General features: G+C 46.8%; 1 protein-coding gene and 1 long non-coding RNA gene across 3 annotated transcripts in view; both read left to right on the top strand.

The window, feature by feature from the left end:
- Positions 1–24,748, top strand: part of LOC118384853 (retinoic acid receptor RXR-alpha-A-like) — a 145,812-nt gene that overhangs the window by 61,076 nt on the left and 59,988 nt on the right. For both annotated transcript variants that reach the window (XM_052521128.1, XM_052521129.1), the window contains exon 4: positions 19,953–20,191. In XM_052521128.1, the coding sequence (XP_052377088.1) occupies positions 19,953–20,191 (239 nt within the window). The remainder of the gene's footprint in view (positions 1–19,952; positions 20,192–24,748) is intronic.
- Positions 420–5,648, top strand: LOC127930752 (uncharacterized). The gene is made up of 3 exons (XR_008139333.1): positions 420–3,388; positions 3,944–4,031; positions 4,232–5,648. It is a non-coding gene; the product is annotated as an uncharacterized LOC127930752 (long non-coding RNA).

Genomic DNA, 24,748 nt, shown 5'->3' with positions numbered 1-24,748 from the left:
TTAAAGTGTATCGGATGTGGATTTAATGCCGAACAGAGATGATGACAGCTTGACATGGTGACTGTGGAGGACATGTCTGTCTCTCTCTCGATCACTGGAGTTAAGACTGCATGCAGTCTGCAGAGGGACTGCTCTGATGTCAACTATAGAGCTGTGTGAGGAGTTGACCCTGTGACTCCGTCCTGTCCACCAGCCTACTTCTAAGGCTTGCCTGCCGACCTGGCTCTCCATGGCCCAGGAACGGACCCCTAATCCTGGCCTCCTCCTCCTCCTCTTCTCTCCCAGCTCTATCCCTGAGGTACGGGGAAAGGGGGAGGAGGGAGAAGAGAGAGAAGAGTGGGGGAGGGGGGGCGGAGATATTCTGCAGGGGATTGTGGGAACCCACTGATAAAGGCTTGCATCTTAATCCCTCCTAAGGCCTGTCTCACAGCGTACTCTGGGCCTTTACGTGATCATTAAGGGTGTGTGTGCGTTTGTGTTTGTGTGCGTGTGTTAAATATGCTAATATTTTGACGGGATTGCCACGGTTCCTTTTCTGCAGTTGACAAGCCACCTATTCTTCAGCTGTATAATATGTGAAGGATACACTTCCCTTCATCTCATTTACAGTAACACAAAGTCACATAGCAGAGAGTCTGTATTCTTGGTAAGTATATTAAATACACTAATTAACTAGCTATAATGCTCCCTCTCCCGCATAAAGAGTCTCCCTCCTCCCTGGTTATCCAGAAGGTTCTTACTTATGCCTGGCCCCTCTGCTCTGAATTCACCACCACAGGCTTTACAGGAATTTGGCAAGGCGTTCATCTTGTTTCTGTGTTTTATGAGTCTGATGTGTACGTCTGTAATTGCGGTTATGGGTGATTAAACTCCCAATGCCCCTCAGGATCCGCGGGCAGCTATCGCTCAGCGTCAGGCCCACTGCAGGCTCCGGGCTCCCGGCTGCAGCCTGTAATTGATTCCTCTACATGCGTCCCTGAAATAAAGCTGATTTAAAGAGCATCGAAACAGCCCGTGAGTTTGGTGTGTGTTTTGCTAGCTCAACCTCTGAGATGAGAGGCCCATAGATAAGAGAAAAGAGGACAGGTGTAATTTTGGAAGAACGGTGTAGTCTGTTGTGTGTGTGAAACAGAGATTGGGTGAGTGGAGAGAGGAATGTGTGTACGCGTACAGTACAGTCTATCATGTTTAGGAATTTAATTTGTGTGTGTGTTAATGTGTTTATGCCCATTCAGACCTGTGTGTGTGTGTGTGTATCTTTGTATGCGTACGGTTTGATTCTCGGTGTGTGTATATACAAGGAAAAAGGGAGGCCTTGGGGCTTGCTAGCTTTCTGGACTAATTGGCATGGTAATCATGTCTCTGTGGGTGGGATAGAGGATATGGGATGATGTGTGTGATGGGAAGGTTCCATGCCTTATCTCTAGAGAGAGTGAGCGACCGCAGCCCCACTGAACTCCTCTGATCTCCAGCTTGGCCTGACTCAGCTCCTCTTGCTGAGGGGAGCCTGTTTTCTCTGGTCCCCCAGTCAGACCACCACACTGTGACCCTGGCCCCTGAGGGAGGGAGGTGGAGGGGAGAGGATGGAGTGAACAAAAGTGGAGAAGTAATGGAAGGACAGAATAGTTCCTAGAATAGAGTGAGGAGAAGATTATTCGAGAGAAAGAAGAGAGGATTGGAGAGAGGGCCACAGTGGAGCGTTGTTGAGCCCTGACTGTGGACCTCGGCTGAGGCTCCATTTTGTCTATGAAAGAGTAAAGCGTTTTCCTGTTGTGATCGACATTGTTGCTTCCTTCTTCTATTTGGTCCACATGAAGGTGGGACACTGAGAACACTGAGTTGATGATGAAGCATTTTACTCTCCAGAACACTGATTTCTCAAGACTAAGTAGTTTCCCTTTTTAAAGTTTGGCCGTTCATGTGATTTTCTGGAAAAACCCAAGTTGAAGTTCCTTTTGAAAGAAGTCTGGTTGGACTGTGTGTGTTTGTTGGCCTGCTGCCAGTAACAATGGAAGCATGGGGAAGTCTGCAGCCTCCCTCCATGTCTTCTGTGCAACGCTGTTCAGATTGACTCTGTCAGGCCAGCCTTTGAGGCCCGGGATCCAGGTGGTCTGTACCCTGTGCCCCCGGGCCCTATGTGCCCACAGACATGCCAGGCATCAGCAGCTTCCTCCTGGGGTGGCGGTGTCTTCCTGGACAAATCACAACGCTCCAAACTGTGGGCATATCCATCAGGAGCCAATGAAAAACACCCGTTTCTCTGGAGCAAAACCCACATTACTTGGTCTCTGTCGCCTAGCCAATCAAAACACTCGATTCATGGGCATTCGGGGCCTCGGAGGCACAGGCAAATAAATATGAATTTGATCACATGGGAATAAACATTTCCAGAAAATGTATTTACCAGTGAGAATATCACATCAAATGCACATCAACGTTCCATAGCGTGCCTTTAGAAAAGCAACCTTTAGACAGGACTGAGAGACCGTTGTTCTATGGAGAGCGTTTCGAAGTGGGGAGGCAGGTAGCCTAGTGGTTAGAGCATTGGGCCAGTAACTGAAAGGTTGCAAAATCAAATCCCAGAGCTGACAAGGTAAAAATCTGTCATTCTGAACAAGGCAGTTAACCCACTGTTCCTAGGCCGTCATTGTATTTAAGAATTGTTCTTAACTGACTTGCCTCGTTTAAAAAAAAAGTATGCCTGCCTTTTAAGAAGTATTACAGGTTTGGAGTCATTAAAGGCAGGGAGAGGAGTTTGGGAATGGTGTGTGAGTGAGGAATACAAGCATGAATTATTAAGGATTAGGCTCTTACATCTTTGTTCTCTCCTAAAATACAAGCTGTCCAGCTCTGCCAGGAGAAGAGATGAGCTCTTCAAAAGGCAAGCTGAGCTTAGATACACTGAAAAACCTCTGGGATGGCTGATCTTACCTGCTCACCAGGACTTTCTCATAGGGGCTCAGATAGGAGAAACAGAACTACAGAAAGGATCTCCCCTCCTCTTGACTGACCTGTGACAAAATACAACATGAGGGTGTTGAGATCAAGATGTCTCAGAGGGGCACAGATAGATGACCATCTGCTTCAGACAGGGGAGGCAGGTAGCCTAGTGGTTAGAGGCAGGTAGCCTAGTGGTTAGAGGCAAGTAACCTAGTAGTTAGAGGCAGGTAGCCTAGTGGTTAGAGGCAGGTAGCCTAGTGGTTAGAGGCAGGTAGCCTAGTGGTTAGAGGCAGGTAGCCTAGTGGTTAGAGGCAGGCAGCCTAGTGGTTAGAGGAAAGGCAGTCTAGTGGTTAGAGGCAGGTAGCCTAGTGGTTAGAGGCAGGCAGTCTAGTGGTTAGAGGCAGGTAGCCTAGTGGTTAGAAGCAGGTAGCCTAATGGTTAGAAGCAGGTAGCCTAGTGGTTAGAGGCAGGTAGCCTAGTGGTTAGAGGCAGGCAGTCTAGTGGTTAGAGGCAGGTAGCCTAGTGGTTAGAGGCATGTAGCCTAGTGGTTAGAGGCAGGTAGCCTAGTGGTTAGAGGAAAGGCAGTCTAGTGGTTAGAGGCAGGTAGCCTAGTGGTTAGAGGCAGGTAGCCTAGTGGTTAGAGGCAGGTAGCCTAGTGTTTAGAGGCAGGTAGCCTAGTGGTTAGAGGCAGGTAGTCTAGTGGTTAGAGGCAGGTAGCCTAGTAGTTAGAGGCAGGTAACCTAGTAGTTAGAGGCAGGTAGCCTAGTGGTTAGAGGCAGGTAGCCTAGTGGTTAGAGGCAGGTAGCCTAGTGGTTAGAGGAAAGGTAGCCTAGTGGTTAGAGGCAAGTAGTCTAGTGGTTAGAGGAAAGGTAGACTGGTGGTTAGAGGCAAGTAGTCTAGTGGTTAGAGGAAAGGTAGCCTAGTGGTTAGAGGCAAGTAGTCTAGTGGTTAGAGGAAAGGTAGCCTAGTGGTTAGAGGCAAGTAGTCTAGTGGTTAGAGGCAGGTAGCCTAATGGTTAGAAGCAGGTAGCCTAGTGGTTAGAGGCAGGTAGCCTAGTGGTTAGAGGCAGGCAGTCTAGTGGTTAGAGGCAGGTAGCCTAGTGGTTAGAGGCATGTAGCCTAGTGGTTAGAGGCAGGTAGCCTAGTGGTTAGAGGAAAGGCAGTCTAGTGGTTAGAGGCAGGTAGCCTAGTGGTTAGAGGCAGGTAGCCTAGTGGTTAGAGGCAGGTAGCCTAGTGTTTAGAGGCAGGTAGCCTAGTGGTTAGAGGCAGGTAGCCCTAGTAGTTAGAGGCAGGTAGCCTAGTGGTTAGAGGCAGGTAGCCTAGTGGTTAGAGGCAGGTAGCCTAGTGGTTAGAGGAAAGGTAGCCTAGTGGTTAGAGGCAAGTAGTCTAGTGGTTAGAGGAAAGGTAGACTAGTGGTTAGAGGCAAGTAGTCTAGTGGTTAGAGGAAAGGTAGCCTAGTGGTTAGAGGCAAGTAGTCTAGTGGTTAGAGGAAAGGTAGCCTAGTGGTTAGAGGCAAGTAGTCTAGTGGTTAGAGGAAAGGTAGCCTAGTGGTTAGAGGCAAGTAGTCTAGTGGTTAGAGGCAGGTAGCCTAGTGGTTAGAGGCAGGTAGCCTAGTGGTTAAAGGCAGGTCGTCTAGTGGTTAGAGGAAAGGTAGCCTAGTGGTTTGAGGAAAGGTAGCGGGAAAGGTAGCGTAGTGGTTTGAGGAAAGGTAGCGGGAAAGGTAGCGTAGTGGTTTGAGGAAAGGTAGCGGGAAAGGTAGCGTAGTGGTTAGAGCATTGGGCCAGTAACCAAAATGTTGCTGGAATGAATCCCCGAGCTGACAAGGTACAAATCTGTTGCTCTGCCCCTGAACAGTCAGTTAACCCACTGTTCCTAGGCCGTCATTGAAAATAAGATTTCTTTTCTTAACTGACTTGCCTGGTTAAATAAAGGTTCAACAGAAAAATATATATATATATTTAAAAAACTGAAGGTAGTATCTCTCCCTCCTCATGACTGACGGAGACATCATTAATGACTGTCTTGGGCAGAGAGTGCCTGTCTTGGGCAGAGAGTGCCTGTCTTGGGCAGAGAGTGCCTGTCTTGGCCAGGTTTAGTCTCTGAGACCTACTGTGCTCAACAGAAACCTTTCCCTGGAGTAAATAAAGTCACTTGGTGGCGGAGAATAATTGCATTTCACTTTCCAACACCTCTGTGTGCTCAGTGTTTGTGTTTTTGTTGTCTAAATGCCAGTGGCAGCAGCAGCGAACGCTGGTCACGTCCCCGCCAGCACCCTCCTCCGCCTGCAGAATGAAACAGAAACATAATGAGAGAGTGAAAACGTGAGCAGCAGAGGAACAGAGGGAGACAGAGGGAAAGAGAGGGAGAGTAAAGGAGGAAGAGGAGGAGGAGAGGAGAGAGGAAGCTGACACAGGCCTCTGGAGATGCAGGCAGTGAACCGCCAGCACTGAGCCCAGTGCGTCTTCCCAAGACTTGAAAGACAGACTCTCCCAAACCGGGATTATCATCCTCTAGGGACCCCCTCTGATGAACAAACACACAGAGAGAGAGAGGAGAAAGGGAGAGAGATGGAAAGAGAGAAAGAGATGGATGGAGAGAGAGAGAGAGAGAGAGAGAGAGAGAGAGAGAGAGAGAGAGAGAGAGAGAGAGAGAGAGAGAGAGAGAGAGAGAGAGAGAGAGAGAGAGAGAGAGAGAGAGAGAGAGAGAGAGAGAGAGAGAGAGAGAGAGAGAGAGAGAGAGAGAGAGATGGAAATAGAGAGAATGATGGAAATAGAGAGAGATGGAAATAGAGAGTAATGGAAATAGAGAGAAGGAGAGAGAGAGAATGAAGGGAGAAGGTACTGAGAGAAAGGAACAGTATGTTGGTTTGATCCTCTGCACTACATGGATGCCATAACCGTTAATGCTTATTGGGATGGTTGACTTGGTCCATGCATCTTCCTCCCGTAAGGATTACCTGCCTATAATACATCAATGTCCCTGTTTGAACTGGTGCTGTCCTGAAAATCACCTCTGCAGGCACACAATATCAGTGTGATCAGTTATGATGGCCCTCTGTCCTGCTAACTGGCAGAAACACCTGGAATCACTCGCAATAGTGCAATAAGATACAACTGGCTTACAATGTGGAGACTGAAGCAAGGATGTTTTAAGAAATATGCATTTGTTTGTGCAAGGATTTTAGCCAGCAGGGTTTTGTTGTCATCATGACTTCTCTGATAGATGCTTTGTTGGCGCCTCTTTTCTATTGGTTGGATTCTCAACACAAGCCCATAATTGGCTGTGTATCTATTATGTTGTTGGCCGAGAAGGTGTTTGTCTGGTGTGAAGTGGTCATCTGCTTTGATGTCTGGTGAATTGCTGGACGTGGTCCCTTGGTTTGTGTGGCCTTACGCCTCGTCCCCTGACTTAGTATGTGTACGCTGAAACCTCAATACGCTGCTGCTAGCCAAACATTCATTTCCATGGTGTTCTATATTGTGTGAGAGAGAGACCGGGGATCATCCTTCAATAGGAACCCTCACTATATTTGATGATTCTGTTTGTCTTGGAATCACAACTGCACCTCCACAGTTCGCGTTCCCTTTACCGACCCCCTCCTGGGTTTTATGTTGTTATTTGTTTGCTGAGAGTTGACGGAAATGTGCAAAGCACACATTCGATATGACACACACACAGGCCCCCCCCAGTGAGGCGCGTGTGTTCCCCCTGACTCGCGAGGCCTCTTCCTGCAGCACGTAGACACATAGTTTCCCAGAGCAGCCCCCCCCTCCCCTCCCCTTCAACTCCCCCTCAGTCTCACCCTTGGGGCCTGGACTGGAGGACTGCCGTCTCTATGTTTCTGGGGAAGGCTGGGGCTGGCAAACCCACCCTGCGGCCCCTTGCTGCTCTGTTCCAGCACAGAACAGGGCCAAGAGCCAGATCATTCTCCATTTGGGTTTCATTACGCAGAGCCCCAGCACTGCACAGCCCAGAAGAAAATAATAATTCCCGAAAAAAACTGAGGGAGAAAAAAAAATATTTCAAAGGCTTGTTATATGGTCAATAAATTCAGGCTTCCCACTGAAACAGATCCTATTCTTTTTTGTTTTTCCAAAATGAAATGGGAACCAGGTTCTTTTGTCTTTCTGACGCAAATTGAAAAGGATCTGTTATCCTAAATGATATGTAAACCCAGCTTTGTGTAAAGAGAGAAATGATAGTTCCTATGAACCATTATAATATCTCTCTCAAACCTACAAGGGTATATGTAGAGTGATGTGTAGAAACATCTGCCAAGGACAGAGGCCAAGGACGAATCCTACACACACACACACACACATAATCAAATCCACACGCCGATACACATGTTCACATTTTCCCCTATGTGATCTATTAACACAGAAACTGAGGCCAAGGCTCTTGCTATCATTAGCATGTATTACCATCGTCAGATGTATTCACAACCCCTCTCTGAGTACTTATACGGTGCATTCGGAAAGTATTCAGACCCCTTGACTTTTTCCACATTTTGTTACATTACAGCCTTATTCTACAAAATACCCCATAATGACAAATCAAAAAAACAGATTTTTAGAAATGTTTAGAAATGTATTACAAATAAAAAAACATAAGTATTCAGACCCTTTACTCAGTACTTTGTTGAAGTACCTGTGGCAGCGATTACAGCATTGAGTCCTCTTGGGTATGACGCTACAAGCTCGGCACACCTGTATTCGGGAAGTTTCTCCCATTCTTCTCTGCAGATCATCTCAAGCTCTGTCAGGTTGGATGGGGAGCGTTGCTGCACAGCTATTTTCAGGTCTCTACAGAGATGTCCGATCGGATTCAAGTCCGGACTCTGGCTGGGCCACTCAAGGACACTCTGGAGCAGGTTTCCCCCAAGGATCTCTCTGTACTTTGCTCCGTTCATCTTTCCCTCGATCCTAACTAGCCTTTTACTCCCTTCCACTGAAAAACACCCCCACCACCCCCACCACCATGCGGATTCCACAGGTGGAATCCAATCAAGTTGTAGAAACATCTCAAGGATGATTCATGGAAATAGGATGCAGTTGAGCTCAATTTCGAGTCTCATAGAAAATGGTCTGAATATTTAATACTTAATAAGGTATTTCTGTTTTTTTAATTTGCAAAAATGTATAAAAACCTGTTTTCACTTTGTCATTATGGGTTATTGTGTGCAGGTTGATGAGGAATTTCATATTTCATAACAATGTTAAAATGAGGCTGTAACGTAACAAAATGTGGAAGGGCGGTCGGAGTTCTTTGCGAATGCACTGTAGTAGTATAGTGGAAGAGGCTCCCTACAGAAAGAGCCAGTCGTCTGAATAGACTGTTAGGTTCCTCACTGTGGTGTGACCAGTAGAACGAACGGCCATTCTGTTTTTATTCCCTAATAATTGTCATAATTCATAACTGTGGTTGGATGGTTTTATTAGACCTCTGTCCTACTCAGACATGGTTTCAGGCCCCATAGCCTACTGTATCCTCCTCCTCCCTCTTATGGTTTCCTGTTCCCTCTCTCTGTCTAATTGCCTAGACTTGAGTGGACCCTGTGGTTTTCCACTGAAGAGTTCTTCAGGCCTGGGGAAGGCACAGGTCCTGACCACCAGACTCCCCTCACGCCTCATAAAAGCAGAGGCTGCAGGGCCCCAGCTACCCTGCAGGGTGATGCATGGGAAACACAACTCAGAGCTCCTCAGGCCCAGACTGCTGCAGCTCACCCTTCTGGGGCCTCAGTTTAGATAGAGAGCTTCTCATCAGGACACATTTTTTATGATGACCATTGGAAGTGAGAATGAATGTGACAGCTATTCTGAACCAGTTGTAAATTATAGTTATAATCTAGCCTGTTTCTTTGATATCAAACTTTGTCCGTGTGTGTGTGTGTGTGTGTGTGTGTGTGTGTGTGTGTGTGTGTGTGTGTGTGTGTGTGTGTGTGTGTGTGTGTGTGTGTGTGTGTGTGTGTGTGTGTGTGTGTGTGTGTGTGTGTGTGTGTGCGTGCGTGCGCGTGCGCGTGTGTGTGCGTGTGTGTTTTTGGCACCAAGGCGGTTAGATGAGGCTCTCAGCTGTGATTTGATCTCTAGTGCTTACATACAATTTCAGATAGCCAACAAAAGAGGAAGCTCAACATTGAATCATAGCTTCCTGGCTGCCCCGAATCACCGTGTTTACCGCAAAGCATATTACAGAGAACACACAAATAGTCCCTGCAATGAGCAGCTCTTGCAGCCATGTGACCATGTTGAGAGCCCTACAGTACTGTAATCAGAGCCGTGCCGTGTCCACTCGGTTCAAGGAAACCTGTAAAACAATAAGCTAGCCTATCTTCCTAATAATAGTAGGTGATCCACAGAGGAGCTGAGAGCAGGCTCTCACAGCTCTCACGTAATCATCCATCTATGGAGACAAACGCTTTTTTTCTCTCTAAGAGATTGCGCTCCATCCGGAACTTTCGTTGTTCTGTGTAAAAGCAGGGCTGCCTACCTAGCGCTAGCTGTACCGTATTTACATAGCGCTGCCCTGCCTCTGACAAGGTAATGAGTCTTCAGAGAGCCCAGGGGAGGCCGGGCTGACCCGGCAGCAGCAGATGTAATCATCTTCACCGAGGAGGACTCCGCAGGTTGTCCTGCTTCAGTAATTACCTTTAAATGTAATGTCTCGCTCCCGCTCTGATCAACTCATCCATTGTCAGGCAGATACAGCTCCGGAGGAGAGGAGAGCGGTAAAAGGGCTTGGCGACGCTGCAGCCGGCCTATCTCTGATGTAGATGTATAAGCATTCCACTGGGCACAGACGTCAGTTCAACGTCTATGTTTGATTGACATTTGGTTGAGTTGACATCTAATGCAAATTCAACGTGGAATCAAAAACAAAAATTCACCATGTCATTGGATTTAGGTTGAACGTTGGGTGGAAAAAAAAACTAAATTCCCTTAAGTTGATGACAAGTACAATTCGTTTTCCATGTTGGTTCAACGTCATCACGTAGATTTTAGTTGTTGAAATGAAATGGGAACAACTCTGATTCAACCAGTTTTTGCCTCCCCGGCTTGATGAGTATGAATCCCAGGCTGTCACACGTCATAGCTCGGGACATGGGGAGATTTGAGGGGAAGCTGTAATGGAGTTTTCAGGTAAATGCGGAGATGGATTTGGACTGAAAGGACATAGTGGGTGTGTGTGTTTGTGTGTGATCCGACCTGTCAGGATTTGAACCTCTGGCCATGTATTGGTCTGGCCATGAAGATGAAGATGACGGAGTGTGTGACTGTTACAGTAAGACAGATGCCATGGACTCACTGATGGAGACAAGAACACTGATATTATAGAGATCCCTGTCATGCTACATGAAACTGAACATTTGCATTGTCCCGAATCCCTTACAAATACCTGCTCTTTTTATCAATACTGTGCCGAGTTCAGTCAGAGAATCGCTCTATCAGACCTGCATTTGGCCGCTCTCCAAACTCCTAAATCAATTTCACTGTTTAGGAAGCTCTCCAGAACAGATCAACCTCTGTGGCAGCCAGGCACTCTGGATGGAGAGTGTAGTGTAGTGCTGCCTGGCCTGGCCCAGCTCTATCTACTCTGAGCAGCATCTGCTCTTTTGATCCCCAGCTAGCGCTGCTGCTGGTGGGGCTGACTAGCTGTCTGGCTCACAGAGAGACGCCGTATCACCTCGGAGCGAAAGAGGACAATTAGGCCATATCAGCAGATCACAGTGTTGGCAGCAAGGCCACAGTTGGCGATAGCGCTGGTAATCTGCAGCTTATCGGGCACTTAGACGTGGCCAACCGTGTCTCTGTCGCCTCTCCAGCCACTTTAGTCAGTCAGGCCGCTCCGCTCATTCACTCATAGCCAGAGAAAAACGCTCTTTCTTCCGACTGATGGCACAGCCAAGGGGAGAGGACTGAGAGGGACGGAGTTAAATCCTTAATGAAGCCAGTTGTGTCAGCGGATAAAAGAAGAGAATGAGGTTATAGCAACATTCCGTATCAGATGATGGTCGTTAGCGGCCCACCTACTGAGATGGTGCGGGTGGCCTATTTGGGTTCCTTGCAGACATTTTTCCAGCATTGACGTTTCCCCCCCGTTTTTTTCTCTCTTTCACTGTACATGTGGTTTGCAGACGGGACAGGGGCCTTTTCAGAAAGTGAAAGCGGCTTGAGGAGAATAATACCTTTATTTAGGCTTCCCGGAGTCTCCAGCGACAGTTGCGGTTCTGCTGTCGGCTCGCATCTCCTCTCGTCATGACTGCCGCTGAAAGCAATAGCCGTCACCCTGAGCCCCCACCTACCCCACACCCTGTCCTTCCTTGCCAGCTCCCCCTTGCCATAGAGTAAACACATCAGGCTGGAATATTTACTCTGACTGCTTAAACTGTGTGGACCAGATTATACAATGTTTATACAAACCCAGAGAGAGAGTCTCCCTGATTAATGAGCAAACACTCGCGCGCACACTCACACACACACAAAACATTGTCCTGCATTGAGAAAGTCATCATAATAAACAGTGCAGCAGTTAAATTATTGATAGCGAGTGTGAGGAGTATCGTAATAAAAGACTCATGAATATTGTTAACACGTACACAGAAGTCACTTTTCTCGCCAAGCGTCCTGGATAAAGTGCCACGGTAGTTACTTGTCATTTCTCGGCGGATTCAGACATCGTAGGTAAAGCACTCCAAATGAGCATTCGAATTTCTTCATTCCCTTTCATTTTTGTTTTCGGGCCCTGGGATTATGCAACAGCGGCGTGGATTTGGATTGGGTTCTGTTTTCTCTCCCTCATATCTGTGAATGCACAAGAACCTCCCTGAGAAATGCTAATGGCGGCTGTTTCATCCTCACTGCTGCGGCTGCCCTGCGCCGCGCTCACTCTGGGGGCTTCAAACCGCCATTCCTCCTACCTCTAAACGTCTTTGTGAGTAATAGATTTTGTGCGGAGCCTCAAAAGAGGGAAGTGGCTGGACAAGACTGCGATGATAAGAAAGCCCAAACTCAAGTGCTGGTTTATTAGCCTAGCCGCTGTAATGAAGCGGACAACGTAAGAGACTCCCGTTGGTCTTGATGCTGAGTACAAGGCTGTGAAAATCTGAAATGATCTCTTTTTTTTCCTGGACTGTTTACCAGCTAATGGCATCATTTTTGGAGTGAACCGCTGCCATAAGAGCAGCATGGAAAACCCATTGTGCATAGGGTCTGAGCCGGGACCCTGCCAAGGTGGCATATGGCTCTGAGGCTCCTCTCGCTGTCAGTGTTATGCCTCCTGGACATCTGTCTTTATGACAGTGTTAAGGATCTCAAGAGGCCTATGGAGGGATGTGGGTATATAGGGGTTGGGAACTTAACCATGGGTTGGCATTTGCTGTGTGTATCCCAATGTTAGAGTGAAGGGACTGGAGAGAGTGGGGTGTGGTGCACATTGACATTGAGTCATCCTGACTCTGCGGGAAGGATGTACATCATAGAAACTGGCCGTCGGTGATTTCCGTGGATTTTGAAGAGTCTCTGTTCTGTTGTCACGTTACCCCCCTCCCTCCCCCACGTCCTCCAACCAAATCTCCCCGGTGGCGCTGGGTAGTTGAATTATGGAGGATGGCAGTTGGAGAGGGAGATGAGAGAAGCGCCAGGAACAGACTCTGTGTTCCTGAGGTTTTAGGTCCTCTCCGTTTGGGTCCGGTTGCGGGGTGTTCTTATTCATAATGCAGGACCCCTGGTGGTGGCAGTAGCACTTTAACACAGAGCTGATGGGCTGGTGGTGCTTCAGGGATCCATCAGAAATCCCACCACTGCCACTAACACGCCTCTGAGAGCACATGGCCTCGAGAGTTATGACTCATGAGTCACTGACTCACTGGTTGGGTCTATGTGTTGCTGAACTAGACCCGTATAGGCCCTATGTCTGGACACCAGTACACTAACAGGATCCAAACAATTGACTGTCTCTTCACAGAACTCTCAGAACACAGACCGGGCTTTGTAAGAATGGGCTTGGTTTTATTATACTCTCTGCCTCAGAGGAATGCGAAGTGGCTTTGTTCTCCGTGCATGGTGATACTGTAACTGTTCTAGAGAGATAAACTAAATGGGAACCTTCTGTGGCTCAGTTGTACACTATCAACCCCCAGAACAGAGGTGAAGGCAGAGAGAGAGAGAGAGAGAGAGAGAGAGAGAAAAGTGAGGAAGAAAGACAGAAACAGAGAAAGAAGGAATTGCTCTGTAGCTCAGTTAGAAGAGCATGGTGCTTGCAATGCCAGGATAGTGGGTTTGATTCTTGGTCCACCCAGACTTAAAATGTATGCATACACGACTGTAAGTAATTTGGATAAAAGGAGGGAGAGAGAGAAGCAGGACAATTAATAAATGAAACCAATTTATTTTCAAGTGCAGACATTAGTCATGTAGTCAGGTCTCTGGCAGGGTCCCACTGCTGTGTGAGGTCCAGGACCTGGGCTCCTCCCCTCCCTCCTTTCACATCTCTGGGGGTGTGCTCCCCTGACCCTCCCACCCACTTCCATTTATCTCTGGGACACCCTTCACCTAACTCCCCTCCCCAGCCTCCTCCCAGTCCGACTCCTGTATACAGCAGTCAGGCATCATGTCACAGAGTAGAATACTGAATGCCCCAAACACCTCCCCTCTCATCTCAGCTCTTATCACATCCTATAAACAACATAACACAGCTCAGCTGAATGAGAGGACCTGGCTGGTTTCCACAAAGAAAGCACACTGAGGGAGGGAGAAAAAGCACAAGGGAGAGTCCTGCCCGTGTGGAGTGTTTAGTGTTGCACTCTGCCGCCTCCTGCCTTTGAGATGGGCCGTAATGTCCTCATTTGTATCTGTCAGTGGTGCTTCTGTGTAACCGGCAGCGCTGCCCAATCGACAGCCTGGAACAGGCAGGCAGACAGGCAGACAGGCAGACAGGCAGGCAGGCAGACAGACAGACAGACAGACAGACAGACAGACAGACAGACAGACAGACAGACAGGCAGACAGACAGACAGACAGACAGGACAGACAGGCAGACAGACAGGCAGACAGACAGGCAGGCAGACAGACAGGCAGACAGGCAGGCAGACAGGCAGACAGACAGGCAGACAAGCAGGCAGGCAGGCAGGCAGGCAGGCAGGCAGGCAGGCAGTGCTGGAAGCCATTCGGAACGACAAAGCTCAGAAACACTTTCATTCCCCATCAAAACATGTGTCAACCTTTTGTGTTGTGTGTTGTGTTGGCACAGAGGGGAACTGGACGCCTGCCACCGTTTCCCCCTCTGCTCCCTCCCTCCTCCTCCCTCCAGCTCTCTTTTAAACACTCTTATCTAATCTTGTGAGCATATTTGTTTTATGTGCGGTGCAGGTAGTACAAACAGTCGCTGGAACTTGCCCTGTTTCTTCAGACGACTTTCCAGCCCAACAGGTCGGGACAAAAATGAGTGTGTGAAAGACAAAACGAGTTGGAATGAAAGCATAGTGAGCTGCTAGTCGAGGGCTAGTAGAGCTGGGGGGAGCTCAGGCAGCTATACCGGATACGGTAGTAAGAGACCCAGTAGAGGCAGGATAGAAGCACCAAGGTATTTATTGATTGGATTTTCCCTGCTGCCTTTGAAGAGAATTTAGAAAATGGTTAGCTCCGCAGTGTCACTCTGTGACCTTGGTGACAGAGACTGCAGTGGTGGCAGTACCATCCCACCACCCCCACCCTGTCTGTCCCCTCTTCTAACAGCTGTGCCCCTCTCTGGGGGGGATTAAAGCCAGAGCCCTTTTCATCCATCTGTAATCCTGCTCTGGCATCCCCACCCACTCACTCGCACAAGAACACACAAGCAAGCGCCACTTAGGCTTGGTGGGCAAGCACACACACAGGAGCACATACACGGGAGCACACACACACATACAGTACACTGTACCCATTTATGATAAATTAGGTTAACTTAACTAAATGGAGTCATACACTGATGACTAAACACAGAATCAGCCTCAGGCAAGGCAAGGTCAGCACTCAGCAGACATACAGTCATGTTCTTATGTCTCTCTGCTCTGGTCTCTTCAATGAGCCCTGGTCCCCTGCTAACAGCCAGAGAGAGATAGGCTTGAGTTGCCCCACATCCTGGCTCTCACTCCCCCTGTGGGTTAGGGTCTGCCTGCCTTAGCCTGGGCCTCCTCTCCTCTCTATCTGTCAGCAAACCTGCACCCCCCACTGAGGCCCCACATTGACAGATTGGCAGCTCTAATACCACAGCCTGCTTTATCATCCTGAATTAAAACCTAATTGGAGAATGGATTTGAGGAACTGCTGGCTCAGGCAGAGCTTCTTTAGCAATGGGCGGATATTATCTGAAGAAGAAAAAAAGTCATCATGAGGATGGAAGCACTTGAACATCATCAGTCGGAGGATTAATTATAGAACTGATATAGAGTTGGCCATTTATTGAAGAGTGTTTGTTTGGGAGTGGATAGGGCTGCCCCTCCCTCCCCTCCTGTGTATGTGACTGTGAGGTAGTGGTGTGTTTGCAGGAAGTGCTCGCGAAGAGAGCAGGATGCAGGGGAAGTGTTTGGCTGAGCTGAACTGAGCTGGCAACCTGGCTGCTGTTAGGGAACCTGCTGACCAGGAGAGAAGCTATAATGTTGGAAATTCAAACATTGCAGATTGCCAATTGATTTAGTTGCATATACAACTGTCCTGTATAGGCTACCTGAACCTGCATGACATTAACTGTCCTCGTGCTCTTTCCCAGCTTGGATAGAAAGTTGTTGTGCTTAAAACCAGTCCGTTAATGCCAAATAGTACAGTCAGTCCACCCTCAAAACACTAGCTTACTGAGGATTGTTTCATTATGCAGTGTACTGTCTATAACTGTATATTTAATTGCTATTTATAAACTTTTTATAAAAATTGTGCATCAAATAGCCTAACAATGACGAAAACAAGTAGTCAGCTTGAGGATAAATTCAAGCACTATTTATTGTTGAACTCCCCTGGTCTCCTGAAGTCCTCCTTTTTTTGTGTTCAACCCAGACTTTATTGAGACATTGTGCATCATATGTTCATTGAACTGCACATCATTCAAACTGAGTCTTAAATGATGCATGTCAAGATATACTAGAGGTAAGGGATTGTTGATATTTGCAACCACACAACTCAAATGATGGTTCGCCAGTACGAACAAAATCGCAAAACGCTTTTTTGTTCAAGCCCACAAGAACGGTTGTCCACTAAAGATGATAATCTGTTTGCATCTGCCAGTATCCAGATGACCTATTCCAAGAGCTTCCTATACAGTTCATGTCTTTCCCGTAACGTGTTGAGGCAGACAATTAAGGAGAATGAGAGGCTCAATTATCTACATAAGGCCCCCCTTATCTCAGCTCGCTGGTCACCATAGCAGCACCCACCTGTAGCACGCGCTCCAGCAGGTATACCTCTCTGGTCTCCCCCAAAACCAATTCTTCCTTTGGCCGCCTCTCCTTCCAATTCTCTGCTTTCAATGACTGGAACAAACTACAAACATCTCTGAAACTGGAAACACTTATCTCCCTCACTAGCTTTAAGCACCAGCTGTCAGAGCAGCTCACAGATTGCTGTACCTGTACAAAGTCCATCTATAATTTAGCCCAAAGAACTACCTCTTTCCCTACTGTATTTATTTATTTAGCTCCTTTGCACCCCATTATTTTTATTTCTACTTTGCACATTCTTCCACTGCAATTCTACCATTCCAGTGGTTTACTTGCTATATTGTATTTACTTCGCCTCCATGGCCTTTTTTTTCTCCTTTACCTCCCTTCTCACCTCATTTGCTCACATTATGTGTAGACTTGTTTTTCTACTGTATTATTGACTGTATGTTTGTTTTACTTCATGTGTAACTCTGTGTCTTTGTATCTGTCGAACTGCTTTGCTTTATCTTGGACAGGTCGCAATTGTAAATGAGAACTTGTTCTCAACTTGCCTACATGGTTAAATAAAGGTGAAAAATAAAAAATAAAAATGATAGATGTCGCGGAACTGCTGTATTTGAAGCACAACTCCCTTCTGTCCAGTTTCCTTGCTGTTGCTATGGCAATAACGCTGTTTCTACCCTCCCTGTAACTGTCGCTTAGGTGGAGAAATCGTTTTCTAAACTAAAACTCATAAAGAATGACCTAAGAAGCATTAGGCTCCCGGTCTGATATGTGATTTTGAACACCTGAGTCAGCTCCAGTCATTGGACTGGCACCGTCGAAGCCTTGACCACAGCATTTGTTCACTGATATCCCCTTATACTTTCAATCAGTTTCATTTTTCAAGGCCCGAGTCACTTTTTCAGTCACATTCCTGAAGCCCAAGAAACAAACACTTAGCTTCCTAGTACATATAGACATTTAAAAGGTTTCTGAATGACTTTTTGGAAGGTTACTGTCAAAATGATTTATTACATGTTTAAAAAAATAGATTTTGATGACATGTGCATGGGCTCCCAGAGCTCGTGCGCCGAATACAACAGGTGTAGACCTTACCGTGAAATGCTTATGTATGACCCCTTAACCATCCATGCAGAGTTCTAAAAAAGTAAGTAAGAAAAATGGCTAAATAAACTAAAGGAAAAATAGTACCGGGGGGTACCGGTACTGAGTCAATGTGCAGGGGAACGGGTTAGTTGAGGTACAGTCATTTAGGTAGTATGTACATATACAGTACCAGTCAAAAGTGTTAAACAAATGAAAATATATGTTATATTTGAGATTCTTCAAAGTAGCCACCCTTTGCCTTGATGACAGCTTGCTCTTCGGGGGGTCATCAATATGCATTTTGTGTGTGTGTGTGTGTGTGTGTGTGTGTGTGTGTGTGTGTGTGTGTGTGTGTGTGTGTGTGTGTGTGTGTGTGTGTGTGTGTGTGTGTGTGTGTGTGTGTGTGTGTGTGTGTGTGTTGGAGTATCAGTGTAGAATGTGTGAGTGTGTGGTTAGAGTCCATTGAGTGTACATTGAGCCTGTGCAAGAGAGTCAGTGGAAAAAGAAAGAATAAATAAGAATAAAATAAGGGAGTCCATGTAAATAGTCCTGGTAGCCATGTGACTAACTGTTCAGAAGTTTTATTTTAAGAAACAAAAGAGAGAGAGAGAAAGCAACAGAGAGACAGGTAGAAAGGAGAGAGAGAGAGACAGGGATAAGGGAGTGAGAGAGAGAGAGAGAGAGAGAGAGAGGAGAGAGAGAGAGACAGGCAGAAGGGAGAGAGAGAGACAGGGAGAATGAGAAGTTCTGAGAGCAGAGGAAGGCTGTCCCAAGTGAAGCACCACTGTCTGTCTCTAGTCCTCCAGCCCTGCAGAGCAGAGCTCAAGTTCAGCTGTCATGTTAAAAGGTCAGGATCAGGGTCGTGGCTAGGGCTGCTATGACTTGTGACCGAACACACCGGCAGTCAAAATCTACATGACTGTTTCGTCACGGTAATTAGGCTTCTCCAAGCTCTGATGCTGCTGATGGTCGTTAGTAGCCTACCAAGCTTGCTAATTGCCTGGTATTCAGCACTCTATTGTCTGATCCATGGGGACAAACATCCTCCATTTGCTATTTAAGTGCATAGATGACATGTCTTTTTCCCCCCTGCCCCTGTTTCAAGAAAGGTGCATGATAATGGTCCATTCTAAATCACATCACCTTTCACACATGTATTATTTAGTATACGCAAACACAAGAATAGTGTGATGGGTGACAATATTAGCCTATCACTTGTGAATTATATATTATCTCTTGTGAATGATGCCCGGTCCTTCTGTAGCTCAGTTGGTAGAGCATGGCGCTTGTAACGCCAGGGTAGTGGGTTCGATTCCCGGGACCACCCATACGTAGAATGTATGCACACATGACTGTAAGTCGCTTTGGATAAAAGCGTCTGCTAAATGGCATATATTTTTTATATATATATATGCCCAGCTTGAGGTAATAAGCAGCGCGTGCCTTTCTTTGCGACTTTTTCAAATCATAGTCGCACACCTCATTTGGCCTAGACCATAGGCCTATACGGTGCCTTCGGAAAATATTCAGACCCCTTGACATTTTTCCACATTTTGTTACGTTACAGCCTTATTCTAAAATGGATTAAATAAAACAAGTTCCTCAGCAATCTACACACAATACCCCATAATGACAAAGCAGAAAATGTTTTTTTTTTTTTTTCACATTTATTGAAAACATAATACAGAAATAGCCCTTTTCTATGAGACTCGAAATTGAGCTCAGGTGCATCCTATTTCCATTGACCATCCATGAGATGTTTCTACAACTTGATTGGAGTCCACCTGTCATAGATTCATTTGATTGGACATGATTTGGAAAGGCACAGACTTGTCTATATAGGATTCCAAAAACCAAGCCATGAGGTCAATATAATTGTCCGTAGAGCTCAGAGACAGGATTGTGTCGAGGCACAAATCTGGGGAAGGGTATCAAAACATTTCTGCAGCATTGAAGGTCCCCAAGAACACAGTGGTCTCCATCATTCTTAAATGGAAGAAGTTTGGAAACACCAAGACTCTTCCTAGAGCTGACTGCTCAGCCAAACAGCAATCAGGGAGGTGACCAAGAACCTGATGGTCACTCTGACAGAGCTCTAGAGTTCCTCTGGGGAGATGGGAGAACCTTCCAGAAAGGATAACCATCTCTGCAGCACTCCACCAATCAGGCCTTTATGGTAGATGACAGTCCTCTTGAAGTTTGCCAAAAGGCACCTAAAGACTATCAGACCATGAGAAACAAGACCCTCCAGTTTTTTCAGTCCACAATGTTTATCTTTCATCACATATGAATAGATCATGATAGATCATAAAGTAATGGCTTTTGCAGCAAGTTAATACCGCTAGACAGTTCTGGTAATGATTGAAATAACAGCTCCCCTTGAGAGGTCGTTGGAGATGTTGATGCTGCTCCTGCTGCTGCTGATGACGATCATGATGCTCATATTGTGATAGCGACGATAATACTGCTAATGACGCTGGAAATTCTGACATATTTTCTTCTCCTTTCATGTGTAGATTCATCAGGTCAGGTGACCTCATCTCCACTGAGCTCTCCCACGTCCCACCGGGGCATGCACCCATCCCTGCTCAACCCGTCCTCCATGGGGCCCTCAGGCTCCTTGCACTCTCCCATCAGCAGCCTGAGTTCTCCCATGAATGGCCTGGGCTCGCCCTTTTCTGTCATCAACTCCCCCATGGGCCCACACTCCATGTCCTCGCCCGGCATGGGCTACGGCCCCAGTGTCAGCCCCCAGGTAAGGCCTGTCACAGATTCACACACACACTGATACCTGTATATCACACACACACACGGACACACACACACACACACACACACACACACACACACACACACACACACACACACACACACACACACACACACACACACACACACACACACACACACACACACACACACACACACACACACACACACACACACACACACCTGCCCAAGACACAGACAACCGTCATAGGCATTCAACTGTCCCTAGTACTGGACCCTGTGATAACGTGGTAGGCCCTTCCATGACCCTCTATTTTTCAAAGTTTGATACTTACGCTATGTCTTTCACTCTCTTTTCCCCCCAGACCTAATCTTTCCACGCTCTCTCAACCCATCCTGTTCTCTTCCCCTTTTTCTCAACATACTTCTCTCTCCCCCTTGCTATCTGGCTTCTTCCCTTATTTCTCGCTCTGATTTGTACTTTCATTCTCTCTCTCTCTCTCTCTCTCTCTCTCTCTCTCTCTCTCTCTCTCTCTCTCTCTCTCTCTCTCTCTCTCAATTCACTTCAAAGGGCTTTATTGGCAACATGACGAACTCATCAGTCTATTCTGGCAGCTTCTTTAAATAGTACCCGCAAAACACCAGTCTCAACGTCAACAGTGAAGAGGCGACTCCGGGATGCTGGCCTTCTAGGCAAAGTTGCAAAGAAAAAGCCTAATCTCAGACTGACCAATAAAAAGAAAAGATTAAGATGTGCAAAAGAACACAGACACTGGACAGAGAAACTCTGCCTAGAAGGCCAATATCCAAGAGTCGCCTCTTCACTGTTGACTTTGAGACTGGTGTTTTGCATGTACTATTTAATGAAGCTGCCAGAATAGACTGACACGTTTCTAGCGGTATACTCAACTAGTCTAAAGAATGACAGTGTTATTGCTTCTTTAATCAGTTCAAATGTGATTTTCTTTCACCAACAAGGACATTTCAAAGTGACCCCAAACTTTTGAACAGTAGTGTATGTTTATATTACCAAAGTATAATTTTGTAATTTAATTATTTAACCTTTATTTAACTAGGCAAGTCAGTTAAGAACAAATTCTTATTTACAATGGCAAAAGGCCTCCTGCGTGAACCGGGGCTGGGATAAAACAAAATGTTAAACAATATACAAATATAGGACAAAACACACATCACGACAAGAGAGACAACACAATGCTACATCAAGACAGACCTAAGACAACAACATAGCAAGAGAGCAACACATAACAACACAGCATGGTAGCAACACACCATGACAACAACATGGTAGCAACACAACATGGCAGCAGAAGAACATGGTAGCAGCACAAAACACGGTACAAACATTATTGGGCACAGACAACAGCACAAAGGGCAAGAAGGTAGAGACAACAATACATCACGCAAAGCAGACACAACTGTCAGTAAGACTGTCCATGATTGAGTCTTTGAATGAAGAGATTGAGCGAAAACTGTCCAGTTTGAGTGTTTGTTGCAGCTTGTTCCAGTCACTAGCTGCAGCGAACTGAAAAGACGAACGACCCAGGGATGTGTGTACTTTGGGGACCCTAAACAGAATGTGACTGGCAGAACGGGTGTTGTATGTGGGGGAAAATGGAATAGACAATAAACAAAAGGGGAATGAACAAGGGAAACATTAGTAAACATTACACTCACAAAAGTTTTATCTCTCTTTCTCTCTCTCTCTCTCTCTCTCTCTCTCTCTCTCTCTCTCTCTCTCTCTCTCTCTCTCTCTCTCTCTCTCTCTCTCTCTCTCTGTCTCTCTCTCTCTCTTGTTCCATCTATAAGTACCCAAGTTTATTTGGTGGTGAAAAAAATACAATGCTTTCTTTCCGTGGCCCAGTTTCCTTTCAAAGCCATATCAAAAAATGTAAAAGTTTGCCTAAAATGCACTAACACCCTTTATGTATTTGCTAAACATCTTGTTAAATAGAGAGTCAGCAATGTGCTGTTATTGGGGATGGTGTTCCCTGGTTTTGCGGGGCTTTTCACTGTGTTCTGAACCAAAGCGCCCCATATGAAATGGATTTACTGTGGATTAAGGGCACGATTAAGAGAGGGCCTGATTCTGGATTCTTCTTCCATTGCTAGAAAGAAAGCCTCACTCCCCCCAGCCCCCTTCCTCTCCTCCACTTTTCAGTTCCTGTGCTTTCATCTGCACTGTGGACTCGATCCTAGTGTGGCCTGTTCAATATGCAGGGTGATTATAATGTTTGGTAGCAACGGTTACTGTTGATTTAGCTCAGATCCGTGTCAATTTTAAAGAATGTATGAGAGAAGGTTTGACTGATATTTTCTTTGATAGGATTGAGCTTCAACATGCACTTACCTCCTTCACTCACCTCCTTCACTCACCTCCTTCACTCAGAGATGAACCAGAGATTAATCAGAGTGTGGAAGCTGGTGAGGGTGGAGGGTGGAATCTTACTGGTAAGGAGGGGTGGCAGGGTAGCCTAGTGGTTAAAGCATTGGACTTCAAACCCCCGAGCAAGTTCAAACCCCCGAGCTGACAAGGTAAAACATCTGTCGTTCTGCCCCTGAACAGGCAGTTAACCCACTGTTCCTAGGCCGTCATTGAAAATAAGAATTTGTTCTTAACTGACTTGCCTAGTTAAATAAAGGTAAAAAAAAAAATGGTGACTGCAGTTGGTTGGTGAGAATTCGTCATGTTGAAGGTTGGCTCTGACTGGTGAGGGTGGTAGCTGGCTGACGAGGGTGGTGGCTACAGGTGGTGAGAGAGGGTGGTGGCTGGTGCGTGGTGGCTACAGTTGGTGAGAGAGGGTGGTGGCTACAGGTGGTGAGAGAGGGTGGTAGCTGGCTGACGAGGGTGGTGGCTACAGTTGGGGAGAGAGGGTGGTGGCTACAGTTGGGGAGAGAGGGTGGTGGCTACAGGTGGTGAGAGAGGGTGGTAGCTGGCTGACGAGGGTGGTGGCTACAGTTGGTGAGAGAGGGTGGTGGCTACAGTTGGTGAGAGAGGGTGGTGGCTGGTGGGTGGTGGCTACAGGTGGTGAGAGAGGGTGGTGGCTACAGGTGGTGAGAGAGGGTGGTGGCTACAGGTGTTGAGAGAGGGTGGTGGCTGGTGGGTGTTGGCTACAGGTGGTGTGAGAGGGTGGTGGCTACAGTTGGTGAGAGAGGGTGGTGGCTGGTGGGTGGTGGCTACAGGTGGTGAGAGAGGGTGGTGGATGGTGGGTGGTGGCTACAGGTGGTGAGAGAGGGTGGTGGCTGGTGGGTGGTGGCTACAGTTGGTGAGAGGGTGGTGGCTACAGGTGGTGAGAGAGGGTGGTGGCTACAGGTGGTGGCTGGTGGGTGGTGGCTACAGGTGGTGAGAGAGGGTGGTGGCTGGTGGGTGGTGGCTACAGTTGGTGGCTGGAGGGTGGTGGCTACAGTTGGTGAGAGAGGGTGGTGGCTACAGGTGGTGAGAGAGGGTGGTGGCTACAGGTGGTGAGAGAGGGTGGTGGGTGGTGGCTACAGTTGGTGAGAGAGGGTGGTGGCTACAGTTGGTGAGAGAGGGTGGTGGCTGGTGGGTGGTGGCTACAGGTGGTGAGAGAGGCTGGTTGGAGGGTTAAAGATGGTAGCATGGCCCTGCGGTCACGAGGCACGGCTTTTCTGAAGGAAGGTGATTTGAGTCAGACGGCAGATGCCACTTATTCTCAACACTCGGCTGACTGGTTGATTTCAGGAGCAGTCAGGCAGAACGAGATCGCCACTCTCTGGGCCCTCTGAATTTAACCTCCCAGGATCTGGAACAAGCCCCCCCACCTGCTACCTCCCACACATACAGTACACTGGACAGACACACATATTCATACTGTACATACAGTACACTGGACAGACACACATATTCATACATTACACTGGACAGACACACATATTCATACAGTACATACAGTATACTGGACAGACACACATATTGATACTGGACAGACACACATATTCATACTGGACAGACACACATATTCATACAGTACACTGGACAGACACACATATTCATACAGACACACATATTCATACAGTACACTGGACAGACACACATATTCATACAGTACATACAGTATACTGGACAGACACACATATTCATACTGGACAGACACACATATTCATACTGTACATATAGTATACTGGACATACACACATATTCATACTGTACATACAGTATACTGGACAGACACACATATTCATACTGGACAGACACACATATTCATACTGTACATATAGTATACTGGACAGACACACATATTCATACAGTACATACAGTACACTGGACAGACACACATATTCATACAGTACATACAGTACACTGGACAGACACACATATTCATACAGTACACTGGACAGACACACATATTCATACTGTACACTGGACAGACACATATATTCATACAGTACATACAGTACACTGGACAGACACATATTCATACTGTATACTGGACAGACACACATATTCATACTGTACATACAGTATACTGGACAGACACACATATTCATACTGTACATACATTATACTGGACAAACACACATATTCATACAGTACACTGGACAGACA

This window comes from Oncorhynchus keta, chromosome 6 (genome assembly GCF_023373465.1).
Source record: "Oncorhynchus keta strain PuntledgeMale-10-30-2019 chromosome 6, Oket_V2, whole genome shotgun sequence".
NCBI lineage: Eukaryota > Metazoa > Chordata > Actinopteri > Salmoniformes > Salmonidae > Oncorhynchus > Oncorhynchus keta.
Note: the sequence above shows the minus strand (reverse complement) of the source record. Positions and strands in the feature narration are given on the sequence as shown.